General features: G+C 38.2%; 3 protein-coding genes across 12 annotated transcripts in view; all 3 read left to right on the top strand.

The window, feature by feature from the left end:
- The window catches only part of CCDC18 (coiled-coil domain containing 18), a 28,626-nt gene extending 27,282 nt beyond the window's left edge, over positions 1 to 1,344 (top strand). For 5 of the 6 annotated variants that reach the window (XM_075038988.1, XM_075038987.1, XM_075038985.1 and 2 more), the window contains one exon: positions 2 to 1,344. In XM_075038988.1, coding sequence (XP_074895089.1) covers positions 2 to 16 — 15 coding nt within the window. In that variant the 3' untranslated portion in view covers positions 17 to 1,344. The remainder of the gene's footprint in view (position 1) is intronic. The other variant, XR_012652056.1, reaches the window with a different exon arrangement.
- Positions 1,004 to 10,676, top strand: LOC142036055 (retinol dehydrogenase 8-like). 5 transcript variants are annotated; one of them, XM_075038997.1, is made up of 7 exons: positions 1,004 to 1,018; positions 3,064 to 3,132; positions 4,241 to 4,402; positions 5,639 to 5,818; positions 6,861 to 6,954; positions 8,696 to 8,879; positions 9,805 to 10,676. In XM_075038997.1, the coding sequence occupies exons 2-7, from the start codon at positions 3,102 to 3,104 to the stop codon at positions 10,036 to 10,038; spliced, it is 885 nt and encodes a 294-aa protein (XP_074895098.1). In that variant the 5' UTR covers positions 1,004 to 1,018; positions 3,064 to 3,101; the 3' UTR covers positions 10,039 to 10,676. The 5 variants fall into 5 exon arrangements, with proteins under 5 accessions (XP_074895098.1, XP_074895097.1, XP_074895096.1 ...); XM_075038996.1 differs by lacking the exon at positions 1,004 to 1,018 and adding an exon at positions 1,384 to 1,428; XM_075038995.1 differs by lacking the exon at positions 1,004 to 1,018 and adding an exon at positions 1,412 to 1,474.
- Positions 10,677 to 12,362: 1,686 nt separating this feature from the next.
- DR1 (down-regulator of transcription 1) lies at positions 12,363 to 25,377 on the top strand. The gene is made up of 3 exons (XM_075039000.1): positions 12,363 to 13,050; positions 18,287 to 18,450; positions 22,382 to 25,377. The coding sequence occupies exons 1-3, from the start codon at positions 12,831 to 12,833 to the stop codon at positions 22,526 to 22,528; spliced, it is 531 nt and encodes a 176-aa protein (XP_074895101.1). The 5' UTR covers positions 12,363 to 12,830; the 3' UTR covers positions 22,529 to 25,377.
- The last annotated feature ends 1,324 nt before the right edge of the window (positions 25,378 to 26,701 follow it).

Here is a 26,701-nt window from a genome sequence, read left to right as displayed (position 1 = left end):
GGGGCAAGAATTATGAAGGAAGGAGTGTTGTTTATTGAACAAGTAGCAAGCAACCTAGGAATGCTGTTGCTGGTAACATAATCCTGCGTTCAAAGAGAAAATTTTAACATTGTGTTTGTAAATAATGAATGTGGTTATTTGTACTGACGCAAATGACAACCTTTTTATTTTTCCAACTGTTTTTCAGATTATTGCCTTGATATAATAACATCTTAATTCATTTTTTGAGAAATAAATTTTATTTTTTTAAGTATTTTGAATTGAAGAAATTATTTTCAGCTGTCATTTTTTCCCAAGGATTTTAAACCATGTACTTGTGTTTCACATCTAACTTCCAATTAAGAGCACAATGGTATTACCTTATTAACAATTTTTGATTGGGAATATTTTATCTTTTTTTTTTTGTACACATACAATGTTGCAGACACAATATCTTATTAAAACTGACCTGTTTGTAAGATGTATTAGGACACTGATTTGATCATAGACACTGGCAAAACGTGCTTACTTTACTCCAAGCAGTACCTTTCAGATGCAAAGGGGTATGGGACAGGGCCATAAAGTTTGAACTTCTTTTTTTCCAAATCAAAATCCATACAAAAATTACCATTGATTAAAATGGCATCATAACTATGCATTCTAAAACATATTTATTTCCAATTTTCAAAAAATACTACACAATTCAGCTAGTACAAATGGCTAGTGGCCTCTGTTTCTAACACTTTTATCTTTACAAAAGCATCAGAAACTGCAAATACGGTTATGAGGCCTAAATCTGAGTCTGATTAATGCAAACATGATTTACGTGTATTAAGACATGTGGTTCATACTTCAGAAAATCAAGTTAGTAAAGTTATTTGACATAAAGCAGAGGACCAGAACTGAATGTATTGCAATTTAAAGATGAGGCCTCAGTTAAGTGTTCCTATATATTAGAAGAATATCTTGGCCAACAAACCTATCTGTTGTATTTCAGCAACCCTGCAGGTGGAAGTGTGCTAAACTCCTTAGGTAGTAGGTAGGTCTTTCCCTGTTTATGCAAACATGTTCCACAAATGCAACCATTCTACTTTAAGTGGTTATACAAAACCAGGCAGACATTTTACTACCATTGACAAGGTCAAGATGCACTCCTCTAAAGTATTTCTGCAGGTTCAGATTATTTATTTTGCTATTATGAAAATTATGATGTAGCAAAAAAATACTGTTTACTTACAGAAATAAATATATTGTGTTTTTTAAATCAAGCTATTTGTTTCTCTATATAGTAGTAAATGAAAAACATTACTATTAGGTTGACCAGTGTAATAGCTGAAAAATATTAAAATACTTTAATTTTTTTTCCTCTCTTTAGGCAGATCAGTTTGCCTTCAGGCTAGAAATCTATGCATCAAATTTCAGACAGATTTTTTTAAAGCAAAGGGACACGTAAGCCCTTCAAACCAGGATTTCAAGTGGAAAATATAACCAATCTGTAATTACAGTTGCATCACAACACTAGTGGAATTCCACTAACGTACTGTTGCATAAAGCCTCGCTTGCTCCTCCTACATGCACTAAATATAAATGTGCATGAGCAGCAAAAGCAATTTGCCTAATATCTGAATCAGCTAAATTGCATTTGCACTAAAATTGTGTATCTGGATACCAACTTTGGTAAAACTGTGGGTTGAACCTGATAAATAAGTAGAATCATAATTACATTTTCTCTTTAACTTTAGATGCTGTCTTGCTATTTTGTTGCTTGTGTGAGAAGTTAATGATTCCACTTGTTATACTGTTCAAGTGAATTTATTTGTTTTGGAAAGGAGGGGCTTTTTTTTCCTAACATAATTTCGGTTAAATGTTTCTGTAGAGTCCTACTCTTCTTTAGTTACTAACCAATTTACATCTATGGAACACTAAGTTCATTCTTCTGAATTGCATTGCATTAATATGGGGTTATTGAATCTTGGAAAACATTTTTCTGTGTATAATGGCTTTGCAGTTAGCTGAATGCTGTTCGGAAAGTTAATTGCTTATTAAGATGATTCTTTTTCTGTTACTCAGGATGGTTTATAAATTTCACGAAAGACTGATTTTCTTTCTGAATGTAGTATGCCTACAGTTACTGTGTTAAATGTGAATTGCACCAGATTGCCAGTCCAGATGTCCCTCTGTTTAATTCAGTGTTTATATGCAAAGTTGGTGGAATATTTTTCCCCAAAACTAAAACTGCGTCAGACATCATGCTGTTTCTGATATCCCTCCCTCCCTCCCTGCCCCAACTTGTCAATTGGAGAATAGAAAGTGTTCGAAGATATTTCAGCATTAGCAAGGATGTAGTGAAGTTGTTCTGTTCGTCTTCCTGGCTGTTCTCCACTGCCAGCATACTTGCTTATTTTCTCTATTCTGGGTTGGGAACAGTGCCAAAAAGAAATGTGAGGAATCTGTCTAAACAACTTGTCTCTTTCCAAATCCACATCCCATTTTTCAATTTACTTTTTCTGTAAAGCCTATTAGGATTCTTACAATAGTAAGGCATCGGGGAAGAAATCCATTTGTCATTCTGATGCAAAAGAATGAGGAGGGTGCTGTAAGTGTAGGAAGTCTGAACAACTTTAGCAGAGGGATGCCATTTTGGGTGCAGTTTACTTTCCATAGGCATGAATGGAGGACTTAACACTACAGACTGATTGTAATTGTGGCAATGCTTTTCCTGCCAGTAGTATGCAAACTAGTTATTCCACTATTAAAAAAAAATTTAAAAAATCCATGTAGTTTACAAATGTCTCACTTTAAAGATTAATCAAATTGTGTATTAAATATAGTCCATGGTGATAATGCAGATTATAAGCTCATGCAGGAGCATCTGCCTCTGTTTTTGTCTAGTTGGAGATTATCCCTTAATCATGCAGGGTCCAGGTGTGCATTTTCAGATTTGTTGACTCAGGAAAGCTGTAGATAGCAATAAAGGCCAATGACATTATACTGTAGCTACATTTAGGTTGTTGCTCCTCTGAACAAGAACTCGTTTGAACCACCCAGTGAAAAGAATGGCAAGAAGAAATGTCCTCATTACAGGTTGCTCCTCAGGAATTGGACTGGCATTAGCTGTAAAAATGGCAAAAGATGAACAGAAAAGATTTAAAGGTAACAATGTATCTGTTATTTATCTTTATAAAAATATATTCTTCAAGGTAGTACTTTTTTTTTTCCTCTGTGATTTAACAGGTGATTTTATTCAGTTTGGTGACTTGTTTCTTGTTAGTTTCCCTCTCCTACTGTCAAGAAAATACAATACAGTGAAAATACACTGCTTTCTGTAAGCATATGATATTTCTGTACCTGTATTGAAGCTGAACAGCTACTTGAACTGAGTAGTTTACAAAAAAAAACCAGTAGTATAAAACCAAATAGCTGAAAATGTCTGTAGTATGCTACCTTGAATACACAATCACAGTTGTAGTTAGCTTTGCTTCTGGCTACTAAATCTTTGTTGAATGAAATGTACATGCCCATTTGAGGACCAAATAAATGAATTTAGGAAAACAGTTCTTAATTTGCCATTTTTTCTTTAAAGCATGTTTCATTATTCCAACCCTGTGTAGGCATAAGAGGGTGAACAAAGGGGCTGGCATTTGTTTTTCTGCTGCAAGATGAGATATTTAGTATGATTGAAAATGGATGGAAAGGCAAATACTCTCACAGTATTTTACTGCTAACTGATTGAGTGTAGATTCATAGTTTTCTGGGTAAATAGGCCACAATAATGATAAAACCAATTCCTATTTTGAGAAGTAGATTGCAAAAATAGGCATTTTTGCAACCTAAGGAAGCATCTTTCTTCCACTTTTTAATAAAATTATGGTTGTTCTGCTAAACTTGTTGACAGTGATTTAAAAAAAAAAAAAGGACATCTGAAATCCAGAATTAGGCTTTAGGTACCTAAAAATGATTCAGCAGCATAACTTGATACCCATTATTTAAAGTTTTGGTGATAACACTATCTTCGTACGTTGCATGTTCTTCATTGTGCATAGCAGTTTAATTTTTTTGAATTTCTTGAAGAGTTCAGAACCAGACTCTGAGAAATCAGTGACAATCTATGTTGAAAATAGATGCTTTCTACTTTTTTATCTGGATTTTGTCACAGATATTTAAGATACGGATGTAGAACTGATATTTTTTAATACTTCTCAGTAAGACTGTCACAGAAAAGGTTTTATTTCTGGTAACTGTTGCTTCTGGTGTGTTGCAGTGTATGCCACAATGCGGAATCTGGCCAAGAAAGAGCCACTTGAGGAAGCTGCAGGTCGCAGTCTGGGCAAAACCCTCGAAATTAAACAACTGGATGTCTGTGATGAACAGTCTATTAAAACTTGTGTGAATAGTATCCCTGACAGAAGGATTGATGTCCTAGGCAAGTACAGGATGTGTATGCTATGAACAGATATCAGTTGTCTATTTAACATTATCTCAAATACCCTGGAGAAGTTTCATTAGTGTATTTTTTTAAATTATCAAAGTAATAATAATTATATAGTCTTATAGATTCTTAAGGCTTCATGCAGCCATGAGTAGATTAGATCTCACCATGCTTCTCTCAAGCAGGGAGGCTTGTTTTCCCTGTTTACAAAGGAGAAACTTGATCATAGGGAAGTGTCTTGGATAAGTTTTTAGTAATGTGAGAGGAGAACTTTTGCCTAAATTGGCATCTTCATGTACAAGACATTCTGCCCTATCGATGAAGCATAGCCCTACTTACAATGAAGGCAACAGCTGTCTGTACTAAGAAAGTAAGAGCATTTGGGAATTAGCAAGTAAAAGAACAAATGCGAAGAAAGTAAGGGTACTTTCATTTACTATTGACAGTTGTAATTGTACTTTACAAATCATTCAACAAGAAGTGTTTTCATATTGTTTTGCTAAAAATAAATATTAATATCTTAGTAAGGTGGAAATTGCTTACACTATCAACTACTAAATCTTCTCCAATAGAAAATTATGGACCTGCCTTTATTTTGATTAATTATTAAAGCACCACTTAACAAGATGCTTCTGCAAACTGTATTATACTCTAATTTGACATACTAGTTTTAGTGTAGGATGCCAGTTCTATCTATCATTCCCCACTTACAAATATCCAGGAGGCAAATAAAAACCAATGGTAGTGTGTTGTTGGGTTTTGGGTTGTTTTTTTCTGTTGTTGTTGTTTTTTTCCCCTGAAGATATGAATGTTAACAAAACAAAAAGCAGACCAAAATATGGCCTGGTCTATCACCTTTTGGAATAAGTGGGTATTGACAGTAGCCTCTAATTCTTAATACTGAATTATAAACAACTATAGATAATTCTTGGCTCAATTTCCTGTAACCCTTTTATAATTTAAAGAAAAAGGACTAATCAGAAATAAATAAGTTAAATTGCACAGTATCAGATAAATTGGATTAAAAGCATAATTTAAAAAAATATGGAAATGTCAAATGTATTTGCAAAGCTTTAGTGACAGAATAACATCTTTTAATCCTTTCTTTAAGGATTATTTAAGGATCATTTAATCCTCAATCCTCATTTTACTTTCAAATGCTTTCCAGTAAAGATTACAAATTAATGTTTATGGAGGTTATTGCTTACTGTTGTCTTCCATTTTGTGCAGTTAGCAATGCTGGAATGGGGCTCATTGGACCTATTGAATGTCAAACCATAGATGAAATGAAAACTGTGATGGATACCAACTTCTTTGGACTAGTTCGACTCCTGAAGGAGATTTTGCCTGACATGAAGAGGAGAAAGAGCGGGCATATAGTTATAATAAGCAGTGTTATGGGAATACAAGGCAAAGTTTTTTTTTTTTTGTTTGTTTGAACTTGTTTGGTATTCAAAATCTAAAGCTTACCTCTTTTTAGGAGCTAGCATATCTAACTATTATGCTTTGTAATGCTGAAGTTCCCACTGTAAAAAGCACAGCACTTAGACCTGATGGTTTGTATGCATCTAGGTAGTATGTTACTACACAACTACTCTCAAGACATTTTAACAACAAAACCTGCTGAGAGAATTTTTTTAAGAGTTTTAACTCAAACTCTAATTATTTTTATTTATTTTTTAAAACTTTATTATTTTTATTATCTAGAAAACAGGGCTTAGTAACATTACTTGTCTCTTTCCTATTGGAAAAGATTATGCAAACAGGTAAACATGCTTACTACACCCTGCACAACAATAATGGAATAAAATCTAATCATATCCTGGACAAATGTACGATCTCTTTGTAAAGTTTCTCCTCTCATAAAACTCCACAGAGTCTAATTTTAGCCACAGATAAAGATGATCCTACTCTTGTGTTCCATCCAGTCTAGCTCTATTTGTTTCAAGTACTACAATAGTGGCATTGATTTTACCTGGATTATTCTGGTGAATCAGGGTCCTGCAAAAGCTGTTATTGTTTAATACAATACTTACCATCCACCTAAATGGATTGATGTAGTGCTTTTTCTAAATCACTCAAATGCAAGCTGGATTTCTTGCATAATCATATCTCCTGCACTCAGCTTCTGTGTTCATCTATAGCCTATTAAAGTCTTGCTGATAAATAATGCAGATGGTATTGCATGTACAGACACTTTCATGCATCATCCAAAGAGATCAGAGCATCAGCTAGGAGGAGGAAAAGCATTAGTCAAGCATCCTTTCCTAGAATAAGCAATTTTGAGAACATCTGCAAAAAATCAGTATTTAGATTCAGTATACACAAGAATTTTTCTAATGTTTTTCCCAGCAAGACTGTAGAAATTTTGGGAAAATACAGTAGTTTTTAAAACTAAACTATCAGTATGTTGAACAATTACATTCTGAGAATGTTATGTTTGTTCCTTCAGGTATCTTATTTAATGATGTTTATGCTGCATCTAAGTTTGCTGTGGAAGGATTCTGCGAAAGTTTAGCTATCCAAGCACTCAAGTTCAAACTGCAGTAAGTATTGATCCACTGGTGTAAGTTGTATTTTAGATAGTTTTAAATATATTCAGAGCTAGCAAACAAATTTTTACAGCTTGCTGCTATCTAGGAGAAACAGATTGAGGAACCCATGGAAATTGTACATCACAAAAGGCATTGAAATGTCCACATTCTTCACACTACATAAGCAAATAAAAAGGTCTAGATGTTGAAATAAACATGTTCTCTTGAACAGTTCAAGGCTTTTTAGCTTTGGATAAAATACAGTTTATGTAACACTTCCAAAAACAGATTCTTGCATACAGTGCCATAAGAATAAAATTATAATATCAACCTGTGATATTTTCCTTTAGAAAGGATAACAGACTTAAGCAATTCACAGATAAAAAAGTTCAAGGGCTTATCAGAGACAGAGAGTGAGAGCAAGTGGAAATCCATCAGAATGGAACACAGGGCGAGATACCTATAATGACAGGAGGTGGGAGGAAAGTGAGAAGAATGTGGTGTACTATTTCTTAACGTTTAAGACAGTGTTTAAGAGAATGGTCCTGTTCATCGTCTGTGGGACTTCGGGGTTTGATTTGTCACATGTATATTTACATGCCTGTAATTCTGCTACTATTCTTTGTGTGAAGTCCAACAACTGTTAAATATCCACTGCCTCTCTGTGTTCCTAAGCATTTAGCCTTTGTTCTGTGGGAGAAGAGACAGCTGCTGTCCTGGGATTTCAGAGACAAGGCAGCATCCAAACTGTGGTTTTGCATACTGCTCTGAAAAGTTGGGAGGGATGTAGAATAAATATATTGTAATGATACACAGGATATACCAGAATTCATAATAAGATTTCAAGAGTATAAGATAGAGCAAAAAGGAGTTTAAAGAAAAGGAAGTAGAATGGGAAAAGTCCATGGTCCAGTGTGAAGAGTGATGCAAGAGAAAAGGCTTTAATTCCAGCAGCAGCTGGAATTCTGCTGTCAAGGTTAATAGCTTGATTTAGTTCTAAAGAAGAGCTGGACCAGAACTCAAATCTAGGAGGAGGTCTTATCCCAAAGAGTGTTTTGATAAACATTGTGGCTGGAAGTAATTACTGCCTGAGAAAAGAACGAGGAAAGTGCTGACCAGTAACTGTATCTCAGTGACGTGCTATAATATGCTACTGAGCAAAATAAAATTTTCCAGATTTGGCAGCAGCCGAAATCTGTCTACCGACAGCAAAATTCTCAATATTCTATTTTATTATAATATTGTGGAGGCATCTTGAATTATGTAACACTGACAGCTTGATGAAGAAAATCCGTGTTGGGGCAATTCCTCCCTTTCTTTCAGCTATGTCTAGTATTATTATGGGAAAGCTGTAACAAAGAAATCTATGCAGGATTTTGTCCAGAAAGTCAAGAATTCTGTTATCATCCTTTACTTATTTTTCTTAATATTTGATAAGTTCTTATGGATAAATCATCCTTAGATTCCACAGCTGTGAGACAGTAGGTAAGAACTGCACTCAATTCTGCAATGAATTAAGTTACAGCACTTCCTTGAAATTTAAGCTACACAGATTTCTACTACTACATGTGGATGGGTAGGAGCATGAGAGCAATAATGTGGTATGGATTGCCTTTACAGAATGTACTGTTTAATATTGCTTGCTAACATGTACTCAGTGCAATTCTTCAGTATTCTTTTTTGAGAAGGATAGAGAGGTGTTATTTCCCACAGAGGATAGTCAATAACCAGTATATCTTTGCTTTTTGAACAGGTTAAGTCTGATTGAACCAGGCCCAGTGGTTACAGAGTTTGAAAGAAAAGTGTTTGAAGATGGAATGAAGATGGACCTTTCGGCTGCAGATGAGGAAACAGCTGAGATGTTTACTAATATTTACCTTAAAAATTACAAACAAATTTTCCAGAGCCTGGGACAAAGTGCTGAAGATGTTGCGGAGGTAACTCATCAATAATTCTCCATCTTCTTTTTTCTTGAAAAAAAATTTTTTTTTTTGGTGATTTATGAATGCACTGGTTGGTTGGTGTTTTTTTTTGTAGAAGCATTAGATTTAATTAAATGTAATTTACACAATTTAAAATTATTTTTAAAACCTCAAGAGAATCTCAAGAGTTTTAAACAAAACCCTTTAGGATATTAAAAGAATGTTCATTTTGAAGTATGGAAGACAATTGTGAATTGTAATTTAAATACCACTGAGGTATTAGATGCACTTACACATCATCTGGTGAAGTCTTGGCATTCTGCCGTGTTACCATACATCTACACAGTGGTTCCCACCACTGTTTAAAGCTGCTCTCCTCTCCATCTTGCTAGTAATTCCTCCGCTAATGTGAAGTTCACTCAGCTACCCCAGAGCAGCAAGGCACAATAGAAGATACATGGATGTAGTTTCTGGTGCTTGGGGCTTCCTGCAGGAAGACAAGTTTAGGCAGGCTGTGGAAAGGACAATGATTTCAGGTGCTTGCTGCTAAGAATAGCTTCAGTGTCAACTGAAGGTTCCCAGATCTTTCTGCAAAGTGCACTGTTCCGATCCTTTCCCAGTGAACTGTAAAAGAAAGGATCTACCTATTGTGGGCATATAGGCATAATTTTGGAGGACTATTCAGGATACTTTGGTGTCAGGTGCTATCACCATGGTATAAATAAACAGAAATAGGACTAAGAATAAATAAGTAGTACTTCTTATGGCCTTAAAAACATTTTAAGAAAAACTTCTGATTAAATTCTAATAAAACTACATCCAGGTTTTTACATAATTCTAGCACTTTATTCTACTTTTCCTCTGCTTAACTTAAAACTAAATTTTTAGTTTATTATTTTGGTAAAGGTTCTTTAACAATTCTGTTTCTCATTCTTGACAGCATACAGTGAAGATAATTCTTGCAGAAAATCCACCTTTTCGCCATCAGACCAATACCTTATATACTCCGATGACAACTCTGAAATATGCAGATCCAAATGGAGATCTACCCATTGATACATTCTACAAAATGGTTTTTCATCATGACAAAATTTTCAGTGCAAGTCTTAACTTTATCAAATTGCTAAGGTGGAGGAGTAGAAAGAGCTTTGACCTGGGAAAACCCTCACAATAAGTGTAAGAATATACAGGCAAATTGGAATTACTTGTTGTAGCTACTGATAATGCAGTATGTTGTTATTCACATGTCTTTGCTCTGCAGCTGTGAAAAGGCATTCAAGATGTTTATCTGAGCTTAGCTAAGATATTCAGCTTAATGCATTTATCTTGAACTTTCCAGTTTGTAGAACCTTGAAATGAATATCTTCTAACTATACGTTTATTCTGTTTAGTGTTTGCTTTTTAGAGAGATCTGTTTTCATGGGAACATGAACATTTACTGATACTTGTGTATTCAATATTATCCAGCTCCCCTTCACTTATTAATACATACTGAGATGTGTACTGTATGTAAATTATTTAGATTCTGAATATCATATAAATGTTTTATCTTTTTAGCTGTTAGACTAGAATAGAATTAGTATAGTAATCCCTCAATTGAAATAGCATTCTCATTTTCAGAAATCAGGTCTATCCATCCACCAGTAACATAAGAGAAAGTCTCATCAGTCTTAAAGTGTCACGAGTAGCATATTTATTATATATATGTTACAATATTCTGAATGCTTCCTTTATCTGCAGTGGTTACTGGCATGTTGCACATAGCAGACAATAAAATGTTTTTTTTTAAAAGCATCTTAAAATAAAATTTCTTCTTACTGTCTTGGTACTATTTTTTTGCAAAATAACAAAATATTACTGGTAAGAAGCAATTTAAATCCATTAAATACCTTCAGTCCCTTGAGTGGCTGAAGCTGAGCCACAGGCTCTCCTTTCCCAAGCTATCCTAATAAGTACATCTTAAACCAAAGTTCTAGCATGAGGAGAAGGTCTTTTCCCTCTCTTTCTCTCACCCTCGTCCTACAAGCCAGCTGAGGCCAAGCTGGGGGCCTGGGTTTAAGCGCTGTTCCTGCAAACAGCGTGGTATTCTTGTTCTCTAACCTCCAGCCTTGCCTTGGTGCTGCCCCAGGCTGAGATGGAGGCCCAGTGCCCCTCGGGCCTCCAGGCTGCAGTTTCTCAGCACGTGCCAGCCCCAGTCCCTGTTTCACTCGGAGGGCCCTGCTGGAGCTCACTGGGGCTACAGGAGCTGGGTTTCTCTTTCCTTCAGTACTTTTTCACTAAGCGTAAGTCTAACTCTGTACTGGGACTTGCAGTGGCCCTGCCCTGCCCTGCCTCTCCCCAAAGGCTAGCTCGGAGGAGCCAAGCAGCAGTCCCTGTGTAGGCAGCTCCCGCTGATACCAAGCACTTCAGGTAATGCTTGGCTTGCTTTGCAGTCCTGACCCTTTTGGTGGGGGCCAAGGTGTGGGAGCACGCAGGGTCCTCCCTAGGACCACAGGCAGGGGAGTGCTTGGAAGACAGTGCCCACAGCAGCCCCTGCACACAGCTCCACACCTCATCTGTGTTCCACCTGTAACTTGCGCCTCCTTCTCCAAAATAGCAGGCTCGTGCCTGCACCCCAACATCAGTGAGTGGATGGGGCACAGGTAGGAATGGCTGGTAGGCTACACCTGGGAAGGCAGCAATTAAGTGACTGTACAATGCTGCCAGGGCTGAAGGGAGCATGGCCACTCGCACATCCACAGCTTGAGGTGCAGGCAGAGACCCCATCGCTGTCTGTTGAGGGTCAGGGCTCAGTGCAGGGTTTCAGCTCGGACAGTCTGTCAGCGGCGAGGGCTGCAGCTGGAGCATCCCGCTATCGCTTGGGTGTGGCTGTCACTGGCCTGCCGCCTGGGGCTGGGATGTTTTATCGTGTTTTCCCTTTGCAGCGCAAAAAAGTGAGGAGCTACCGCCACTGCAGGTTTTAATGGGCCTTCTGCAGAAGCCCGTGTGGTTTGGTGAATTGTTTCACACAACCCTTACGCTACTGCTCGTGGAGCAGATGAAAGTGGAAAACGCAGCTTCGTAGGTGGATTCTGAGGGAGGCCAGCCATGACTGTAACTCGTGGATAAGCCGCAGATGAAGAGCCGAGCACCGGCCACTCGCTCTGCTTCGGGAACGAGCCCGCCGCGGGTGTAAGACCCCCGGCCGCTGCAGACGTCGAGGGGAAGGATGGGGACGGGCGGGCGCTGGGGGAGTCCAGGCGGGGACAGACAGCAGCTCTCCAAGGAGACGTCGGGCTCAGCCAGGCCGAGGCCGCCCGCGCAGAGGCCCCAGCCCGGCAGCGGGAGGTCGGCGGAGCCCTGGCCGCTGCCGCCGGCCACACGTGGCGCCGCCGCACGTGGCGCCGCCTCACGGGCCGCGCGCCGCCGGCCCTTCCGGCGCTCCCCGGGCGGGCGGGGCCAGGCGGCGGAAGGCTGTTCCGGCTTCCGGCGGAAGCGACGTCCCTCGCAGGTCGAGCCCGTAGTCTGCCCGTTTCCGCCTCGCGGCCGCCCTCACCGTCGGGCCAGACGCCGCTGCCGCCGCCGGGGGAGGAGGGCGCCGAGCCGAGCCGAGCCGTGCTGTGCGCGGGTAATTTGGCGGCTCGGCTTTCCTCAGGCCGTTCATAAGGCGGCGGCGCCGGCGCCCGAAGGATGTGGTGGAGGCGGCAGTGGCAGGCGCCGCGGCCGAGGGAGCCCTGAGCCCGCACAGCCCTTCCCGGCCCCGCGCACCGGCGGCCCGGTAGCGGCCCCCCGGCCCGGCCCGGCCCGGCCCGCTCGTCCATCGGCGGCGCCGCCCCCCCCTCCCCCCCGCCCCCCCCGCAGCGTCGCCTCCCGCGGCACCGCCCGCCCCTCGCCGGCTCCCCGCGCGCTGGAGCCCCGCGCGGGAGCTGAGGGGGAGCCCGTGAGCGCGGGAGCCGAGCGCCTCTCGGGGAGCCAGCGGCAGCCAGGATGGCCTCGTCGTCGGGCAACGACGACGACCTCACCATCCCCAGGGCTGCCATCAACAAGATGATCAAAGAAACGCTCCCCAACGTCCGCGTGGCAAACGATGCCCGGGAGCTGGTGGTAAACTGCTGCACTGAATTCATCCACCTCATCTCCTCCGAGGCCAACGAGATCTGCAACAAATCGGAGAAGAAGACCATCTCCCCGGAGCATGTCATACAAGGTGAGCTTCCGGAGGCGGTGCGCTTCTGCCCGGTGCGCCACGGGTCATTCAGGCTTTGAGCCACTCCTGCCTGTCCCGCTGAGACTCGGAACTCTCTCTGTGGTTTCTTGTAAAAGACAAAAGGCAGGGGTCTTTTAGGGGTCTGGAGGGAAAGTGTGTGCTGTCCGGCTTGTCGGTCGCATTGCAAGGGAAGGTTTGTCTTTGTGTGGTTAGGACGACTGTTGAGTGGGCTCAGGACCAGCTCTTGTTTTGTGCTTCGGAGATGTCCGTGATCTTTGAGCGAGGTCACTAAATCCATTTGTCTTTTTCGTACCTGCGGAACGAGGTCTGCTTTTTCAAACGGTTATGCGGGTTCCTTTTACAGCATGTATTAATATACTGAATTTATTAAATCTCTTTCTAATTGGAGAGTGATGAAAGATGTATGATTGAGTATGTGGACCCCAGGCATCAATCCAGAGTTGTCCTTTCTTGTTCCTATAGAGAGTGAAATATTCCTCTAGGGCTATCCTTGGAGTCCGATCGTTTAACTGAAAGAGTACTTCATCCTGTTGCCTGGTAGAGATGTTAACAGTAGCATTTGCGGTAGAGCTATTTTCAGGACTATGATGGTATGAACTTAGATTTTTAAAAAAATGTGGTTTTTTGGTAATGATCCTCTGTTTGAAATGAGAAAAAAACCAACAACTGATTCCTTTGGACTATATCAGCTTGCTCACCAGAAGAATTTCAAGTACTTGACTGGATTATGAACAGCAAAAGAAAATATGTAGAGTGTATGAGCTTTAATATTAAATAAAATACCTGTAAACCTGGAAGTTTAGCAAAACAACTGCATCACAGCAGCTCAGGATGTAAAGAGTAAAACTTGTGCTTGCAAGTGGAAGCATACTTTGGGTATGATGCTTCATAATACATGGATGGTTTCTTCAAATGACCACCAAAATGTTTGAGCTCAGTTATTAACCCAGGAATAGACATGATCTTTAAGGCTGAGGATAATAAGGAATTCATGTATGAAAGTATTTTTTGCCCAGTAGTGGTGGTCCTCAGAAAAGATTTCACCTGTTGCTGCCCTAGGGTTAGTCTACGTTTTTTGGAAAACAAATTTAAACTAAAATGTGCATGTGTGTGGATATTATCAGCAGGTGGTCGCAAACCAAGTGTTTCACGGGGTTCTATGTCTTTGTGTTACCAGATTTTGGAGTTGGGAAAAATTATTTTCAAATTAGATCTGTACTTCTTAGTCAAGTATTGCGAAGGAAAACTTTGGAGATGTATTCATTTTTGTAATGCTCTGGAGAGGGAAGGAGTTGTTCTTGGATTTTCTGCTGTTCTTATCTTTAGGGAAGTGTATGTGCTATTAGCTGCTTCCAGATGCTGGTCAGTTGGCAGATGATCCCTCTGTGAGGTATGAGGCTTTAGATGGCTAATTTTGGAAGCAGTGATTGTGTGTATATAGGCATAGTATTCCTGCATTTTCATCCGTCTTCATACGTTCTAGATACTTGCTATTTTGACTGCCTCTTAATGTAGCTCTGTGACAGTGATGCTAACAAATTAAGTAATTGAAATACATTGTTTGTAGTCATCCAGATATCTTGTTCCTTTTGAATGCTTAAACCAGTTCATTTAGAAGTAAAATGAGGCTAAAGGCCATAGCATCATACCTGGTCCAATCTAAACACAGGGTGCTGCCAAGAAGAATCTTTCTGTACCCTCTCTAGATCTGGATCTAGCAATTGCTGATGCAACTGACCCTGTGGCTTTTTGAGAGTGTAGCAGGGGAACACGGTTTTCTGTCAGGGGAGTTTGCTGATCTGACTGTTCCTGTAAACAAGAAGTTACTAGATTGGGAGCAAGGAGCAGGAATGGTATTCCACTGACAAGGAGGAAGGGGAAAGAGATGCTTTGCAGTTGGTGACAGCCTGCCATTGTGACTGTATTAGAGGTAATGTGAAGCTGCACTTCATCACTGTCCTTACATGTTTGGTAGCAATGGTGTTTAAGATGCCCTTTGCTGTACTGTTAAAATGATTGTGTGGTCACGTGCTGAGCTAGAACTCTTCCCCCTACCACTGAGTTGTGCTTCAGATAAATAAAGTCCCTACCGTGTTTCATTGTGTGGTAGCAAACACACTTGACTGGCACAGTGTTAACAGCATAGGGAAAGGAAATAAAGCAATAAAACACAAAGCAGCTTCCCTGGAGATTAACCAAAGGCATCAAGGCTATGTAATAGTCGTAAGTGGAGATAGTCTCCATGTTTATTGTTGAATCCCACCATCAGGAACCCACCTGTGAGTCTGAGACTCTAATAAGCAAATGAATATCCTTCCGTCCTGGAACAGAAAATAGCCTCATTTGGTAGTTATGTGAGTTGTGACAAAGCAGGCTTTTTATGAGAAATTAAACTTCCATTGAATTCCAAAATTGTTGAGATGTTAAATCACCATTTTTATGAATTCGATTACTTTGGTCTACATAGAACTGTTGTGCAGTAAGGTAGGCTGTGGATTGATGGCAAATCCTGTAGCTTGTTTTCATGGGCTGTTAAGATACTGACAGTGTTTACATTAGCATTTAATGTTTAAAAAAACCCAAACAACTGTTAATGTTTGGGATTTTACTTTGGAAGTTATTTTTCTTTCAAAGGAGCATAGACAGTTAAAAATCTCAGAAATGAATGACCTGATTGTATAAAAAACAAATGTAGAACTAATTATGCTTAACTGATTAATCAGAGATCTGCACCTTCATGCAGTCTTTAAGAGTGGGAGGAAACTGGGGAAAAGATAGTTGTGATTTGGTGTTTAATTAAGAGAAGTCGTCATCCCTGTCCCACCCCCCAAAAAAAAGTTGTGTTTTGGGATTCAGTTGTTCAAATTTGGTGTGATCATTCTAACCTTGGTAAGGTACCAAGTTTTCAGCAATCTGGGTAGACATGTAGATTTCAGACTCAAGAAATAGGACTCTGAGTTTTGGTGGAACAGTAGCTCTGCTAAACTAGTAATCACTTGTCCCACATATCAGCACTGTGCTGGTATAAAGGGATTCATATTTCTTCCATGCATGTGTTCTGTAAAGCTCTGATGTGTTTCCAGAAGATAGTAAATTTCTTAAGTCGTTTCACAGCCAGCAGAATTTTGATGCACTAGACCTATGGTGCATATATGGTTTTTCGTAGCTTTAGTATGTTGAACAATTGTACAAATCTGTCTTGGTTATATCACATGTTCTTTTTTGGATATCTGTGTTTTTTTAGTGTGCTACATTCAATACATAACTAAGTTCCTTCCATTAATTTGTTTTCTTTTAAGGGCCATTTAAAATTTCTGTAAAAGCCCATCTTGCTGTTGACTTTGGATTGGGCAGTTGTTCTTACTCTGATGCTGCAGATGGCCAACCCTGATCACTGTGAACGTTCTTTTGGTGAACACCTATGTTTTTGCTATGATGATTTGTCTTAGTGATATTAGACTTGTAGAGTTTCTAAAATTTTATACTTTGGTTAAAAAAACCCACAACTTTCGTTTACTGTATATACTGTTTACATTTTAAAATTGAATGAGTTCTTAAATATTTATAGACTACTTAGATAACCAGTTCTAGACCATGAGACATGGATTTGTCTCCTATGTGCTGAGGTTGGATTAAACAGGTTTCTGAAGGTTTTTGGTAATTCTTGTAGAAACTGTGGGCTAATTGAAGAAAGTGTTTCCAGTGTGTGTGTGTGGGCTGAGGCTGAACTGGCATCCTGTTTCTGAAATAATTTGATTATCTCTAAACCAGTTTGTCTTTTAACTATTTTTCTTAAGAAATAGGTATTATGTAAATTCATTTGCCAAATGTTACCTGTTAAAGGAATGGTAGTCCTGCATGACTAGACAGCTGCACTGTAGTGCCCTGTTGAAGACAGTGTATTAATTGTCATCTTGAGTATGGATTGGAAGCTGAAAACTTGCAGAATGCCTTTGGGTGGTTGTTTAGGTGTATGATACAATGGCATGCTGCCGTAATTATGGGTAGGAAAATGTTGCTTACAAAATTAATGTTAGAATATAGTCTGAGTTAGTGTAACTGAGAGCTTGTTTGTAACACGTTGTTGATTGCTGTTGTGCAGTTTATTTTAGTGCTATTTCTTGAATAGCTTGTGACATAAGATTGAAATAAAGTAAGATAAAGGTTAAAACAACTATCATTCCATAAAGAAAACTGATTTGTGTAAATACTGGAATTAAAACAGGTGTTTTATTAAACTGAGACTTGTTTCTAGTATAATTGGTGTTTATGTAATATTTCTAGCATATTCTGTAATAGGATCCACTTTGGGGTTTATGTATGTGTGGAAACATATTGAAATAAATGGTGATCAGGAAACAGAGAGTGCCTTTTGTCACATGCTCTACCTGGGTTTTTTATAATCCTTCCTGTTACTTTTGCATTTTTTAAAAAAACTTGTTGCAGGATATAACTGCATTTCAGATTGCTTTGGGCAGATAAAAGTGCAAGTTTTTAGTTTCTGAATGCATTATCATTTGGTGATAAATAAAAGGGTTTCTGTTGAGAAATAAATCAATAAAGAGCTCATGCATAATTTTATGTGACGTTATGTGTGAACTGTGCATTTTTAGCTTCCTGGCACTTGAAATATGAATTTAGATATTAAAAGACAAAAGCTAAAATTCATAAGTCTAAGGTAATATTAATTATTTCTGCCTTAATGAAGGATCTGTAATCATTTTACATGCATCACTTTTGCTGTTACAGGTTGCTAATTTACCTTCTATTGAAGACTTGCAACAAAACTGGAAAAAATAGAATCCCAGAGAGATTAAAGGTTAATGATTCAGATAGGAAGGACTTCTCAGTTGTATAAATTTTGCTTGATTCTGATATGTAGAAGATGGGAGAAAGATGTCTTTTGAAGAATGACGCCTGTCTCTAGCCAAATATATCTGAAAGCCCTGAATCCTCTCCAAGTGCAGACTTTTTTGGTTGTACTTGACTAATCTTAATTTTTCTAGCCTGAAAACATGCGCTCTTCCATGGCATGGGAGAAGAGACAGGGAAAATAGCTGTCAGATATTCTTAAGAACACATATTTTGGTCACCAGATGATAGAAAAGTGATCAAACTTTTTACTTCTTTTTATTTTAATCTTTAAAATAAACAAATTGATATATATTATCAAAAACTTTGTAAAAGATAAACAATGTGTTTTCTTTCTTTCTAGCACTAGAAAGTTTGGGATTTGGCTCCTATATCAGCGAAGTAAAAGAAGTCTTACAAGAATGCAAAACAGTAGCACTAAAGAGAAGAAAGGCCAGTTCACGCTTGGAGAACCTTGGCATTCCGGAAGAAGAGCTTCTACGGCAGCAACAGGAATTATTTGCAAAAGTAAGTGAAGCAATACTTGTGAGGCTGGAATAATTAATGCTGCAGATCTAGTGCCACAAAAACATGTGCACACCTCAAGAAGTATCCCCTTCCTTGTGAGTTGCTGTGGCATCTGAGATGCTATTGAGCTTGGCCTGTTTGAATAGGGGAAAGTAAAGTCAACAAATAAGATGCTGCTACTTGTTACTTCTGTGATTTGACATATAGGACTTTGTATATGAACAAATTTTATGCTCTAGATTTAAAAAGCATGGTTTTTGCTGCTACTTAGGTATTTGCATTCTAGTGTAGAGAATACATTAAGAATTACTTGGCTGAGGAAATAAAAGAATGACAGCTGGTGTTCTAGGAAATTATCAGTTTTGATGCATTAAAAAGTGAAAATACCTTTTCTGTTTCTGTCCATCAGCGCACAAATGTTATTTCTTAGGTTTTGAAAGAAATATTTAGTCATTGGAAACTTCTAATTTGTCCTTTCTCATCTTCCTTTACTCTTGGCAAGACTCTAATTGAGTGAATTCATGCATAAATTTTTAGAGAGGCAATTCAGGCATAGGAAAAGCATTTGCCCGCAAATACTGTGTGCGTGCACACACACATTCTCCTTCATCCCAGTCTTCTCCCCTCCCTGCTTTCCCAGATAGTTTGTGAACATCTCCAAGTTTAAATGACTAAAGACTGATTTCATTTGTCTTTCTACACCATCTTTTTTTCTACTATTCTCTTAGTTTGACAAGACGACCATTGTTTAAACTTAAGTGATGTGAAAATTACCTTGGATTTCTCTTTCCTCGTTCCAAGGCATGAGTCTTACTGTCTCAATTTGCTTGATTTCCTCTGGTGAAAATTGCATATTCGTGTTACCATGTCTGATTACTGCGACCTTCTCTTCTCTATACTTGTATCTTGCTGAAACAATTAATAGCTGTTGATTTTCATATTACAGCATGCCAATTATTTTAGGATTAATTGCATGATGAATTTTAAGGCATTTAAAATTTCAGCAAACCATGCACCTATTGTCAGCATGCAGTGAACTGGTTGTGATAAATTCATGTGTGCATAACTTTTGTTTGACTGTACTAACATTAGAAAGACCAATACGGCTGCTTCTGGATTAAGGGTAAGATTTACAAATAATAGTCAGTTTGATACCTGTTTTTTACTTACTGTTTTGTTCAAATAACTTAGCACAGTATACAAACTAAAAAAGCAGCAAAAAATAAGGTGTGTTAATGGAGTACTAGCTCCAGAGTAACTTAAAAAAAAAAAATTAAAAAAAAATATATGCTGAAACCATGGCCACTGTCGTGGTTTAACCCCAGCCAGCAACTAAGCACCACACAGCTGCTCACTCACTCCCCTCCCCCCCCAGTGGGATGGGGGAGAAAATTGGGAAAAGAAGTAAAACTTGTGGGTTGAGATAAGAACGGTTTAAAAGAACAGAAAAGAAGAAACTAATAATGATAATGATAACACTATTAAAATGACAACAGCAATAATAAAAGGATTGGAATGTACAAATGATGCACAGTGCAATTGCTCACCACCCACCGACTGTCACCCAGCTAGTCCCTGAGCAGTGATCCCCTGCCCCCACTCCACCCAGTTTCTATACTAGATGGGACGTCCCATGGTATGGAATACATCGTTGGCTAGTTTGGGTCAGCTGTCCTGGCTGTGTCCCGTTCCAACTTCTTGTGCCCCTCCAGCTTTCTCACTGGCTGGGCATGAGAAGCTGAAAAATCCTTGACTTTAGACTAAACATTACTTAGCAACAACTGAAAACATCAGTGTGTTATCAACATTCTTTGCATACTGAACTCAAAACATAGCACCCAGCTACTAGGAAGACAATTAACTCTATCCCAGCTGAAACCACCTTATGTAAGCTACACTTTCTCTAAGGAATGACCCCTTGAGATATGTTCTTTTTAAATTTTATAGTACTGTGCCTTAATGTCTAAATTAAGGCAATGCATGCAAGTTTGACAAGATTGTATGAACGGTTTTCAGAATCGTCTTTGGTAATACGCACAATCTTTGCATAGATTCAAAGATGGCAGTCTCATTTTTCAAAAATAGTAGTTGTGATATGCTGTTGGAGGTACTGTAATTATTCTTAAAAATAGTTACACAAATGCATGTTCATTTACTTGTGCTAATCTTGTTAATATTCTAGAGCATGACACTAATGCTGACTTCTTGCTCTAGTTTTAAAATACTGGCTTGTTAATGTTGCAAATTTTTGATGCCTATAACTTGGTTGATGGTAAATATTTGAAGTCAGGGGAATGTCTTATCCCAGTGTCCATGCATGTCTGTAAGTTTCTGTGCAAGACAAGGGCCATAACAGATTTGGGGGTTTTTTTGAGGGTTCCTCACAAAAGTTCATTTGTGCAATAAGTAAGTTAAGGTGCCTATAAAGCTTCTTAGTCAATACAACTCAATGGAATTTTTCTTTTTTTTTTCCATTTTTGAAATGGCTAGGTGATATCTTTATAAATATGGTAGTGAGGGTAAGCACTGACAAAACAATCCATCCAGTGTAAAGTGCTGAGCCTCTGATTCCTGGTGCATGCATGTGTATCACCTTGTTGAGTGTACAGTAAACTTAATTGTAGCAGGGTCAGTAGGGAGCCCTGTTGTTATCTTGTGTGTGATAAATATTTATGCCTCTCCTATGTGAACAGATGCTGCTGTCTTGCTTTGTTTAGAACTTTACAATGTCTTAAATTGTTTTCCAACCCTTGTAACTTCATGACCACTTGAAGTTTGAAACACTGAAAAGTCTTCATTGAGAAGAGAAGTCTACCCCTGTAAAACTGTTTTCTTTTAATGCTAAAACAGACTGAGGAAATGTAACACTTCTTATAAGAAGGGAAGACTCCCATTTTGTCACTTCACTGAGTAGATAAACTGGCTTTGATCATTTTCCAAAGCATCATCTTTTGGCATCTTGAAGTTTGCAAAACCATAAAATTTGTTGATGCTTTGGAAAAAAATAGGAAAATTCAGTGAGTGCAATGGGATTAGAAAGGAAATCATTACAGTCTTAGTGATGACTTGTAAAAGTAGAAAAGAAGTTTGAAGATGTTTAATTCTCAGAACTTTTTCCTGATGTTCACTCAAAATAGAAATTGAAGTTTTAACTTTAACACAATTGATTAGTATCCTGTTGAAATCAACAGTAGTTGATGAAAAACTGACTGAAAACCCTGGCCAGAAAAATTAGAGTAGTTGTGGTTTAAGCCTAGCCAGCAACTAAGCACCATGCTCACTGACCACAGAGGTCATCAGTTGAACTATTTGAAATGTTTTGTTGGAACATCTTGTACCTTTCAGTGAAGGGCTGTACCTTTCTGTAGCAAAGTCATCCTCAATCTGCATACCTAAATTTGAGAAGACCTTGCATTTCTCTGTTTTCCAAAGATTGCTTAGCAAAGTAAGATAATGGCTTGCTTTATGTTTTTGTAATACTGTGTGTCTTTGTGGTACAATTGGATGAGTTCATAATTGCAAGTTTTAGTATTTGTAATCAAAGTAGGGCTGTTCTCATCTCTGAACTGTGATTAAATTGAAGATCCCTTGAAACTGAAGCCTAAAATTTTCATTGCTTTGCCTCAATTTTTCCATTAGGAAGTGGTTCAGGACAATCCTTACAATGGAACTTAGGTACACTAGCTCCTGCCTCTTGTTTTTGTAACTGTAAATCCTCCAAATGGTGGTCTCTTCAGAGGAAGAGAAAATACAGGTAAACATCTTGGTACAAATAATGAAGGTACTTCTAGATGTGTTTTTATATGTACAATTAATAAAAATTACACAAGAGGAATCTGCAGGTGCAGATAAAACTGCTTTTAAAGATAAGGTGCTCTAGAGATTCTTCACAAGCTATGAATGGACTTAACAATTAAATTCATGTCTTTAGGCTAGACAACAGCAAGCAGAACTGGCGCAGCAGGAATGGCTACAGATGCAACAAGCAGCTCAACAAGCACAGCTTGCTGCTGCTTCAGCCAGTGCATCCAATCAGGCAGGATCCTCTCAGGATGAAGATGATGAAGATGATATCTGAAATTCACCAGCTGAGTTTGTCTTTACTAAGAAATATTTTTCCTGCACAATGAAAACAGTGAAATGAATGCTTACCTGTAAGTTTGTATGCATCATGGACTGGCAATTGGTATTCTAGGGGTGTCTGCTGTTGTGTGCTGTACATGTATAAACTGTCTTTTTTGGAACTCTTGAAGATTTAAGGTTCAGTATCATATCAATTTTGGATTTTTAATGGTGTATATGGAAATTTTAGATAGCAGTGCGTCATTTATTTGATCAATAAACAGTGTTACAATAAACAACAAGTTTATAAAATATAGTGAGATTTATACAAAAAGTTCTAAATTCACATTTGCATTTCTTCCCTTTTAACTAAACTATAAAATCTTACTTAGAATTTTTAATTGTTTTTTGGGGGAGTGGTACAGTAGGTATAATCTGTTAATGGGAAAAAAGCGGAGTTCAGCATAGTAAGAGTCTGAATTCTTAGTTCTTTTTAAAATGAGGATGTATGTGGCAATAAATATTATATATGCTCAAATACCACACTTGTTAAAATTTGAAAATGATACATTTTCACCAAGCTAGGAAAAGGTATGTTTAATAGGAGTTGTACAAAGTCAGTCATTTTTTTGTATAGGGGTGAAAAAAAGAAACCCATGGTTTTATTATGACATCCTATGACAGTCCTAACTGAATATTTCACTTCAAAGACTGCCTGGTTTGAAGAACTAACTCTTCTATTATTTCACTCCAGTTTAATGTTAACTGTTGTTGATGGTATTTCGTAGTCCATATCTATTCATATTGTTGAAATATAAAGCTGGAGCTTGATGAAACAAGATTGTTTTAGTTCCACTGATATAACTGGGAATGATTAAGTATTCAAGCCTAAGAAGGCAAAAGCTGAAGCTAAGAGCATGCTTACCATAAAAGAGGGAATTTATTTAACCTTGATTAGTCATTGTTGTCAGCATAATGCTAACATTCTCCAGACTAGATTGCCACTGGATTACTAAAATACCTTGTTGAAAGTTAGCATTTTCTTCATTCAGATTGGTTCGTAGGTAAGTCCAGGTTCTTGATAAACTATTCCCCAAGAGTGATCAGCAATACATGGAACAGAAATTATGTAGTAGTCCTTTTGATAGTTGATTTGAAAATTCTGTTGATAAATGGATGAGCAGCTGTTCTTTGTGTTGAAATAAAGCACAGTAGTGTCCATTGCTGAGTTTTAATGTGTTACTTGAAGTAATACTGGCATATCTTCTGGTACACTAATCTGAGCAGACTAGAAAAGCCACTTGCATGCTGCTGTAGATGATCTCATAGCTCTCTAACAACATGGATTGTTTTATTAACTTATGTCTTCAGCAAGTTGCTCTAGTTAGAATTCTTGAGGGCTGCAGCAGTCTGTTTACATAAGGACGCGAACAGAAAATGGTGTGCCCATTTTTACATAAAGATCTGAACAAGGTACAATTGGCACATATTCAGATGTCAGTCACATAGTGACTTTGATTTAAATTTGAGATACATTAAGTTACATATTGAATAAATGTGAATGCTTCCTTAAATGCATTAATGCAGTGAAAACTCCGAAAAGTGCTTGTTTGAATGTTTAAGTTTAAAAAGGAAAAACAAAACGAAAAACCTTTCATGGATACTATATGAGATATGTTAGGCAAGGTTTGACCAAGGAAGTGGTTTTCTGTAAAGGTTTAAGTACCAAAGGTAGAAAATCTAGTCTAGTGATACAATGTTAATGTGCAGTGTTGGCTTTTCTAATTCGTACTGTAACACCTTCACACTTTCTATTTTAAATGAGTCTTTTCCTTTTAAATAATATTAGGTATATTTTTACACCTTTCTTTTCTGATGCAGAATTCAGGTTAACATTTTACTGCATCTGGTATGTATGGTGTAATATGTTTGGATCCTTGTGACCTTTCTTTTGGACATTCTTGTGCTTTTTCATATGCTGTATTCTTCAAGCAATAAAATTCTGATGTGTTTTTATAAAACTGCTTTTATATTTAATGAATAGTCTGTCTTCATTGCATTTATAAAGAAAAAAGTTAAGACTACTTCAACTCTGCTGTTATTTTGACCCACTGAACACTTCTTGCGACCAAAGTCTTTACAACCTGAGTGCTGTTGGATGGCATTGCTGTTCACTGGGGTTGTTAATGCTTGCAGACAATATTTCTGGGCTTGACCTGCTCTCTTTCCTCTTGGGAATTGCATTTTGCTTATATGCATTTTTTATAACCTGACCTTCTTCACTTGAAAAGTTGGACAAAAGCCCTGTAGATCAGGTATAACCTACTGAAATGCTTTCAGTTTAACAAAGTGAAAGACAGGCAGATGCTGGGGAAATAAGAATATATGTTAGTCTGTTGAATTAGTTTCATGTAGATAGTTTGTTTAGAGACTACTTGTTCAGCCATTCCACCTCAAGTATGAAAAATAAACTCTGGCAGTTGCAGGGGGAGAATCTTCACTGATCTTTCAACAAAATAAGAATTTTGTATTACTTTCCTATTGTGCTTCCATGCATTAGCTGTTCAGTGAAGAGGAGAGATTTCTGGATTTGTGGTACCACTGATTTTTTGGTACACCAGATACATAGAGCGTAAAGTTTGGTTAGTGAACTGTATTGTTACTTTGTCTCAGAAGAAACGTGTATAAGGATGTGTCTGTTTCTTAAATATTGAGTTGATGAGATTATCTGTGGGTTTTCCATAATTATTCTGATAGTTTGTTTCAGAGTGCTTTTCACTAAGTGACTTTCTTGCATAATCTTTCTTTTCTGTTACTTTAATAAAGTGTATGTCTGCATGACATTGTGGATGATGAACATAACTGTACTTACTACACTGAGGTACTTTAAAAGGAAGTGTCTTAAGGATTCTAAACATCAAATACTTAAAATGGTATTTGGATTTCACTACTTAAATGTGGCTAGTTGAGTTTGGTATTGAAAGACTGGAAAGGAGTTTCTGCAAGAATGGAAGAAGTCTCTGAAAGCCACAATTATAAATGGTCCTTTCAGGTTTTGTAAAAGTACCTCCATTAAGGAGGACTCTGTGTAATAATGCCTGTGCTGATCTTTTCATAATTTTGAAACAGTGCCAAGTCAAGGGCATAAAGTGACAATGATCGTTGTGGAACAGGAAAACCCATGCTCTGAAATGTACACTTCATTTTAGTTTCCCAGTGTTGGATTGTGATTTTGTGTAAACCATGCACAAAACAATGTGGAAGGAAGAGTGTAACATGAAAGGTTAAGAATGCTGTGGTTAAATTTACTTTCGGTATTACACTATTAATCTCTCCAAGATGGAAAAGTTTTACTTTGCAGCTTACACAGTGGGAGCACATCAGTGGGATACTGGCCAGTGTTAAGATGGATTTTGCTTACTGATAAATTAGACAGTACCTCTTTGATCCCTTGGATTTGCTAAAAGTCTACTCAATGAATGTGCCATCTGTGACCTAGGTATGCTGGGTATAACTCACTGATGAAAAGGAGCGTCAGTGAGGCTTAGCATAGGCCAGTTAAGATTTGCTGGCAATCAGGAATGATAGGTTCCTTTTCAAAAGATGTTTGTGCTTAGCTTGAATATGTTGGTTTTTTCCTGATTGAAATTAGTGTTTTTATTTTTAGTTCCATGCAAACATAGCTACAGGAATCAGTAATTTTGAGAATTTAATAATGGCATTGGAAGTAGTTATCCCAATTCTTGAGTACATGGGGCAACAAGTATGCTAGAGCTGTGCGTTCCTGGAAAGAAACAGATCCAGTGAATGCTTGAATTGGAGGCTGTTCTTTTGTGTGGTACTGTGCTATAATGCAACTGAGCCAAGACTTGGGGAGTGGAGGTTTTGCAGCAAAATGGTTAGACAGTGAATCCAATTGGATATGCCAGATCCCATACGTCAGTCATTCATGAATCCAATAAGTGTGGGTTTTGCTGGGTGGATGAGTCTAGCATAAACTTGAATAACCTAGGGTAGAATATGTAGCAGATGATGCTCCTGCATGTGTTGGGGAAGGTGACATTTGGTTTTAATTCTTCATGGCCATGATTTATTGTCATGTCAACTATAGGAATACAACATGAAGACTTCTATCCCACAGCCTGAACCAAATGTTCAAGTAAGGATTGACGGTGCTTGCTACAACCTG

The sequence above is a fragment of the Buteo buteo genome, chromosome 10 (genome assembly GCF_964188355.1).
Source record: "Buteo buteo chromosome 10, bButBut1.hap1.1, whole genome shotgun sequence".
Taxonomy (NCBI): domain Eukaryota; kingdom Metazoa; phylum Chordata; class Aves; order Accipitriformes; family Accipitridae; genus Buteo; species Buteo buteo.
This window is presented reverse-complemented; position numbering and strand designations above follow the sequence as displayed.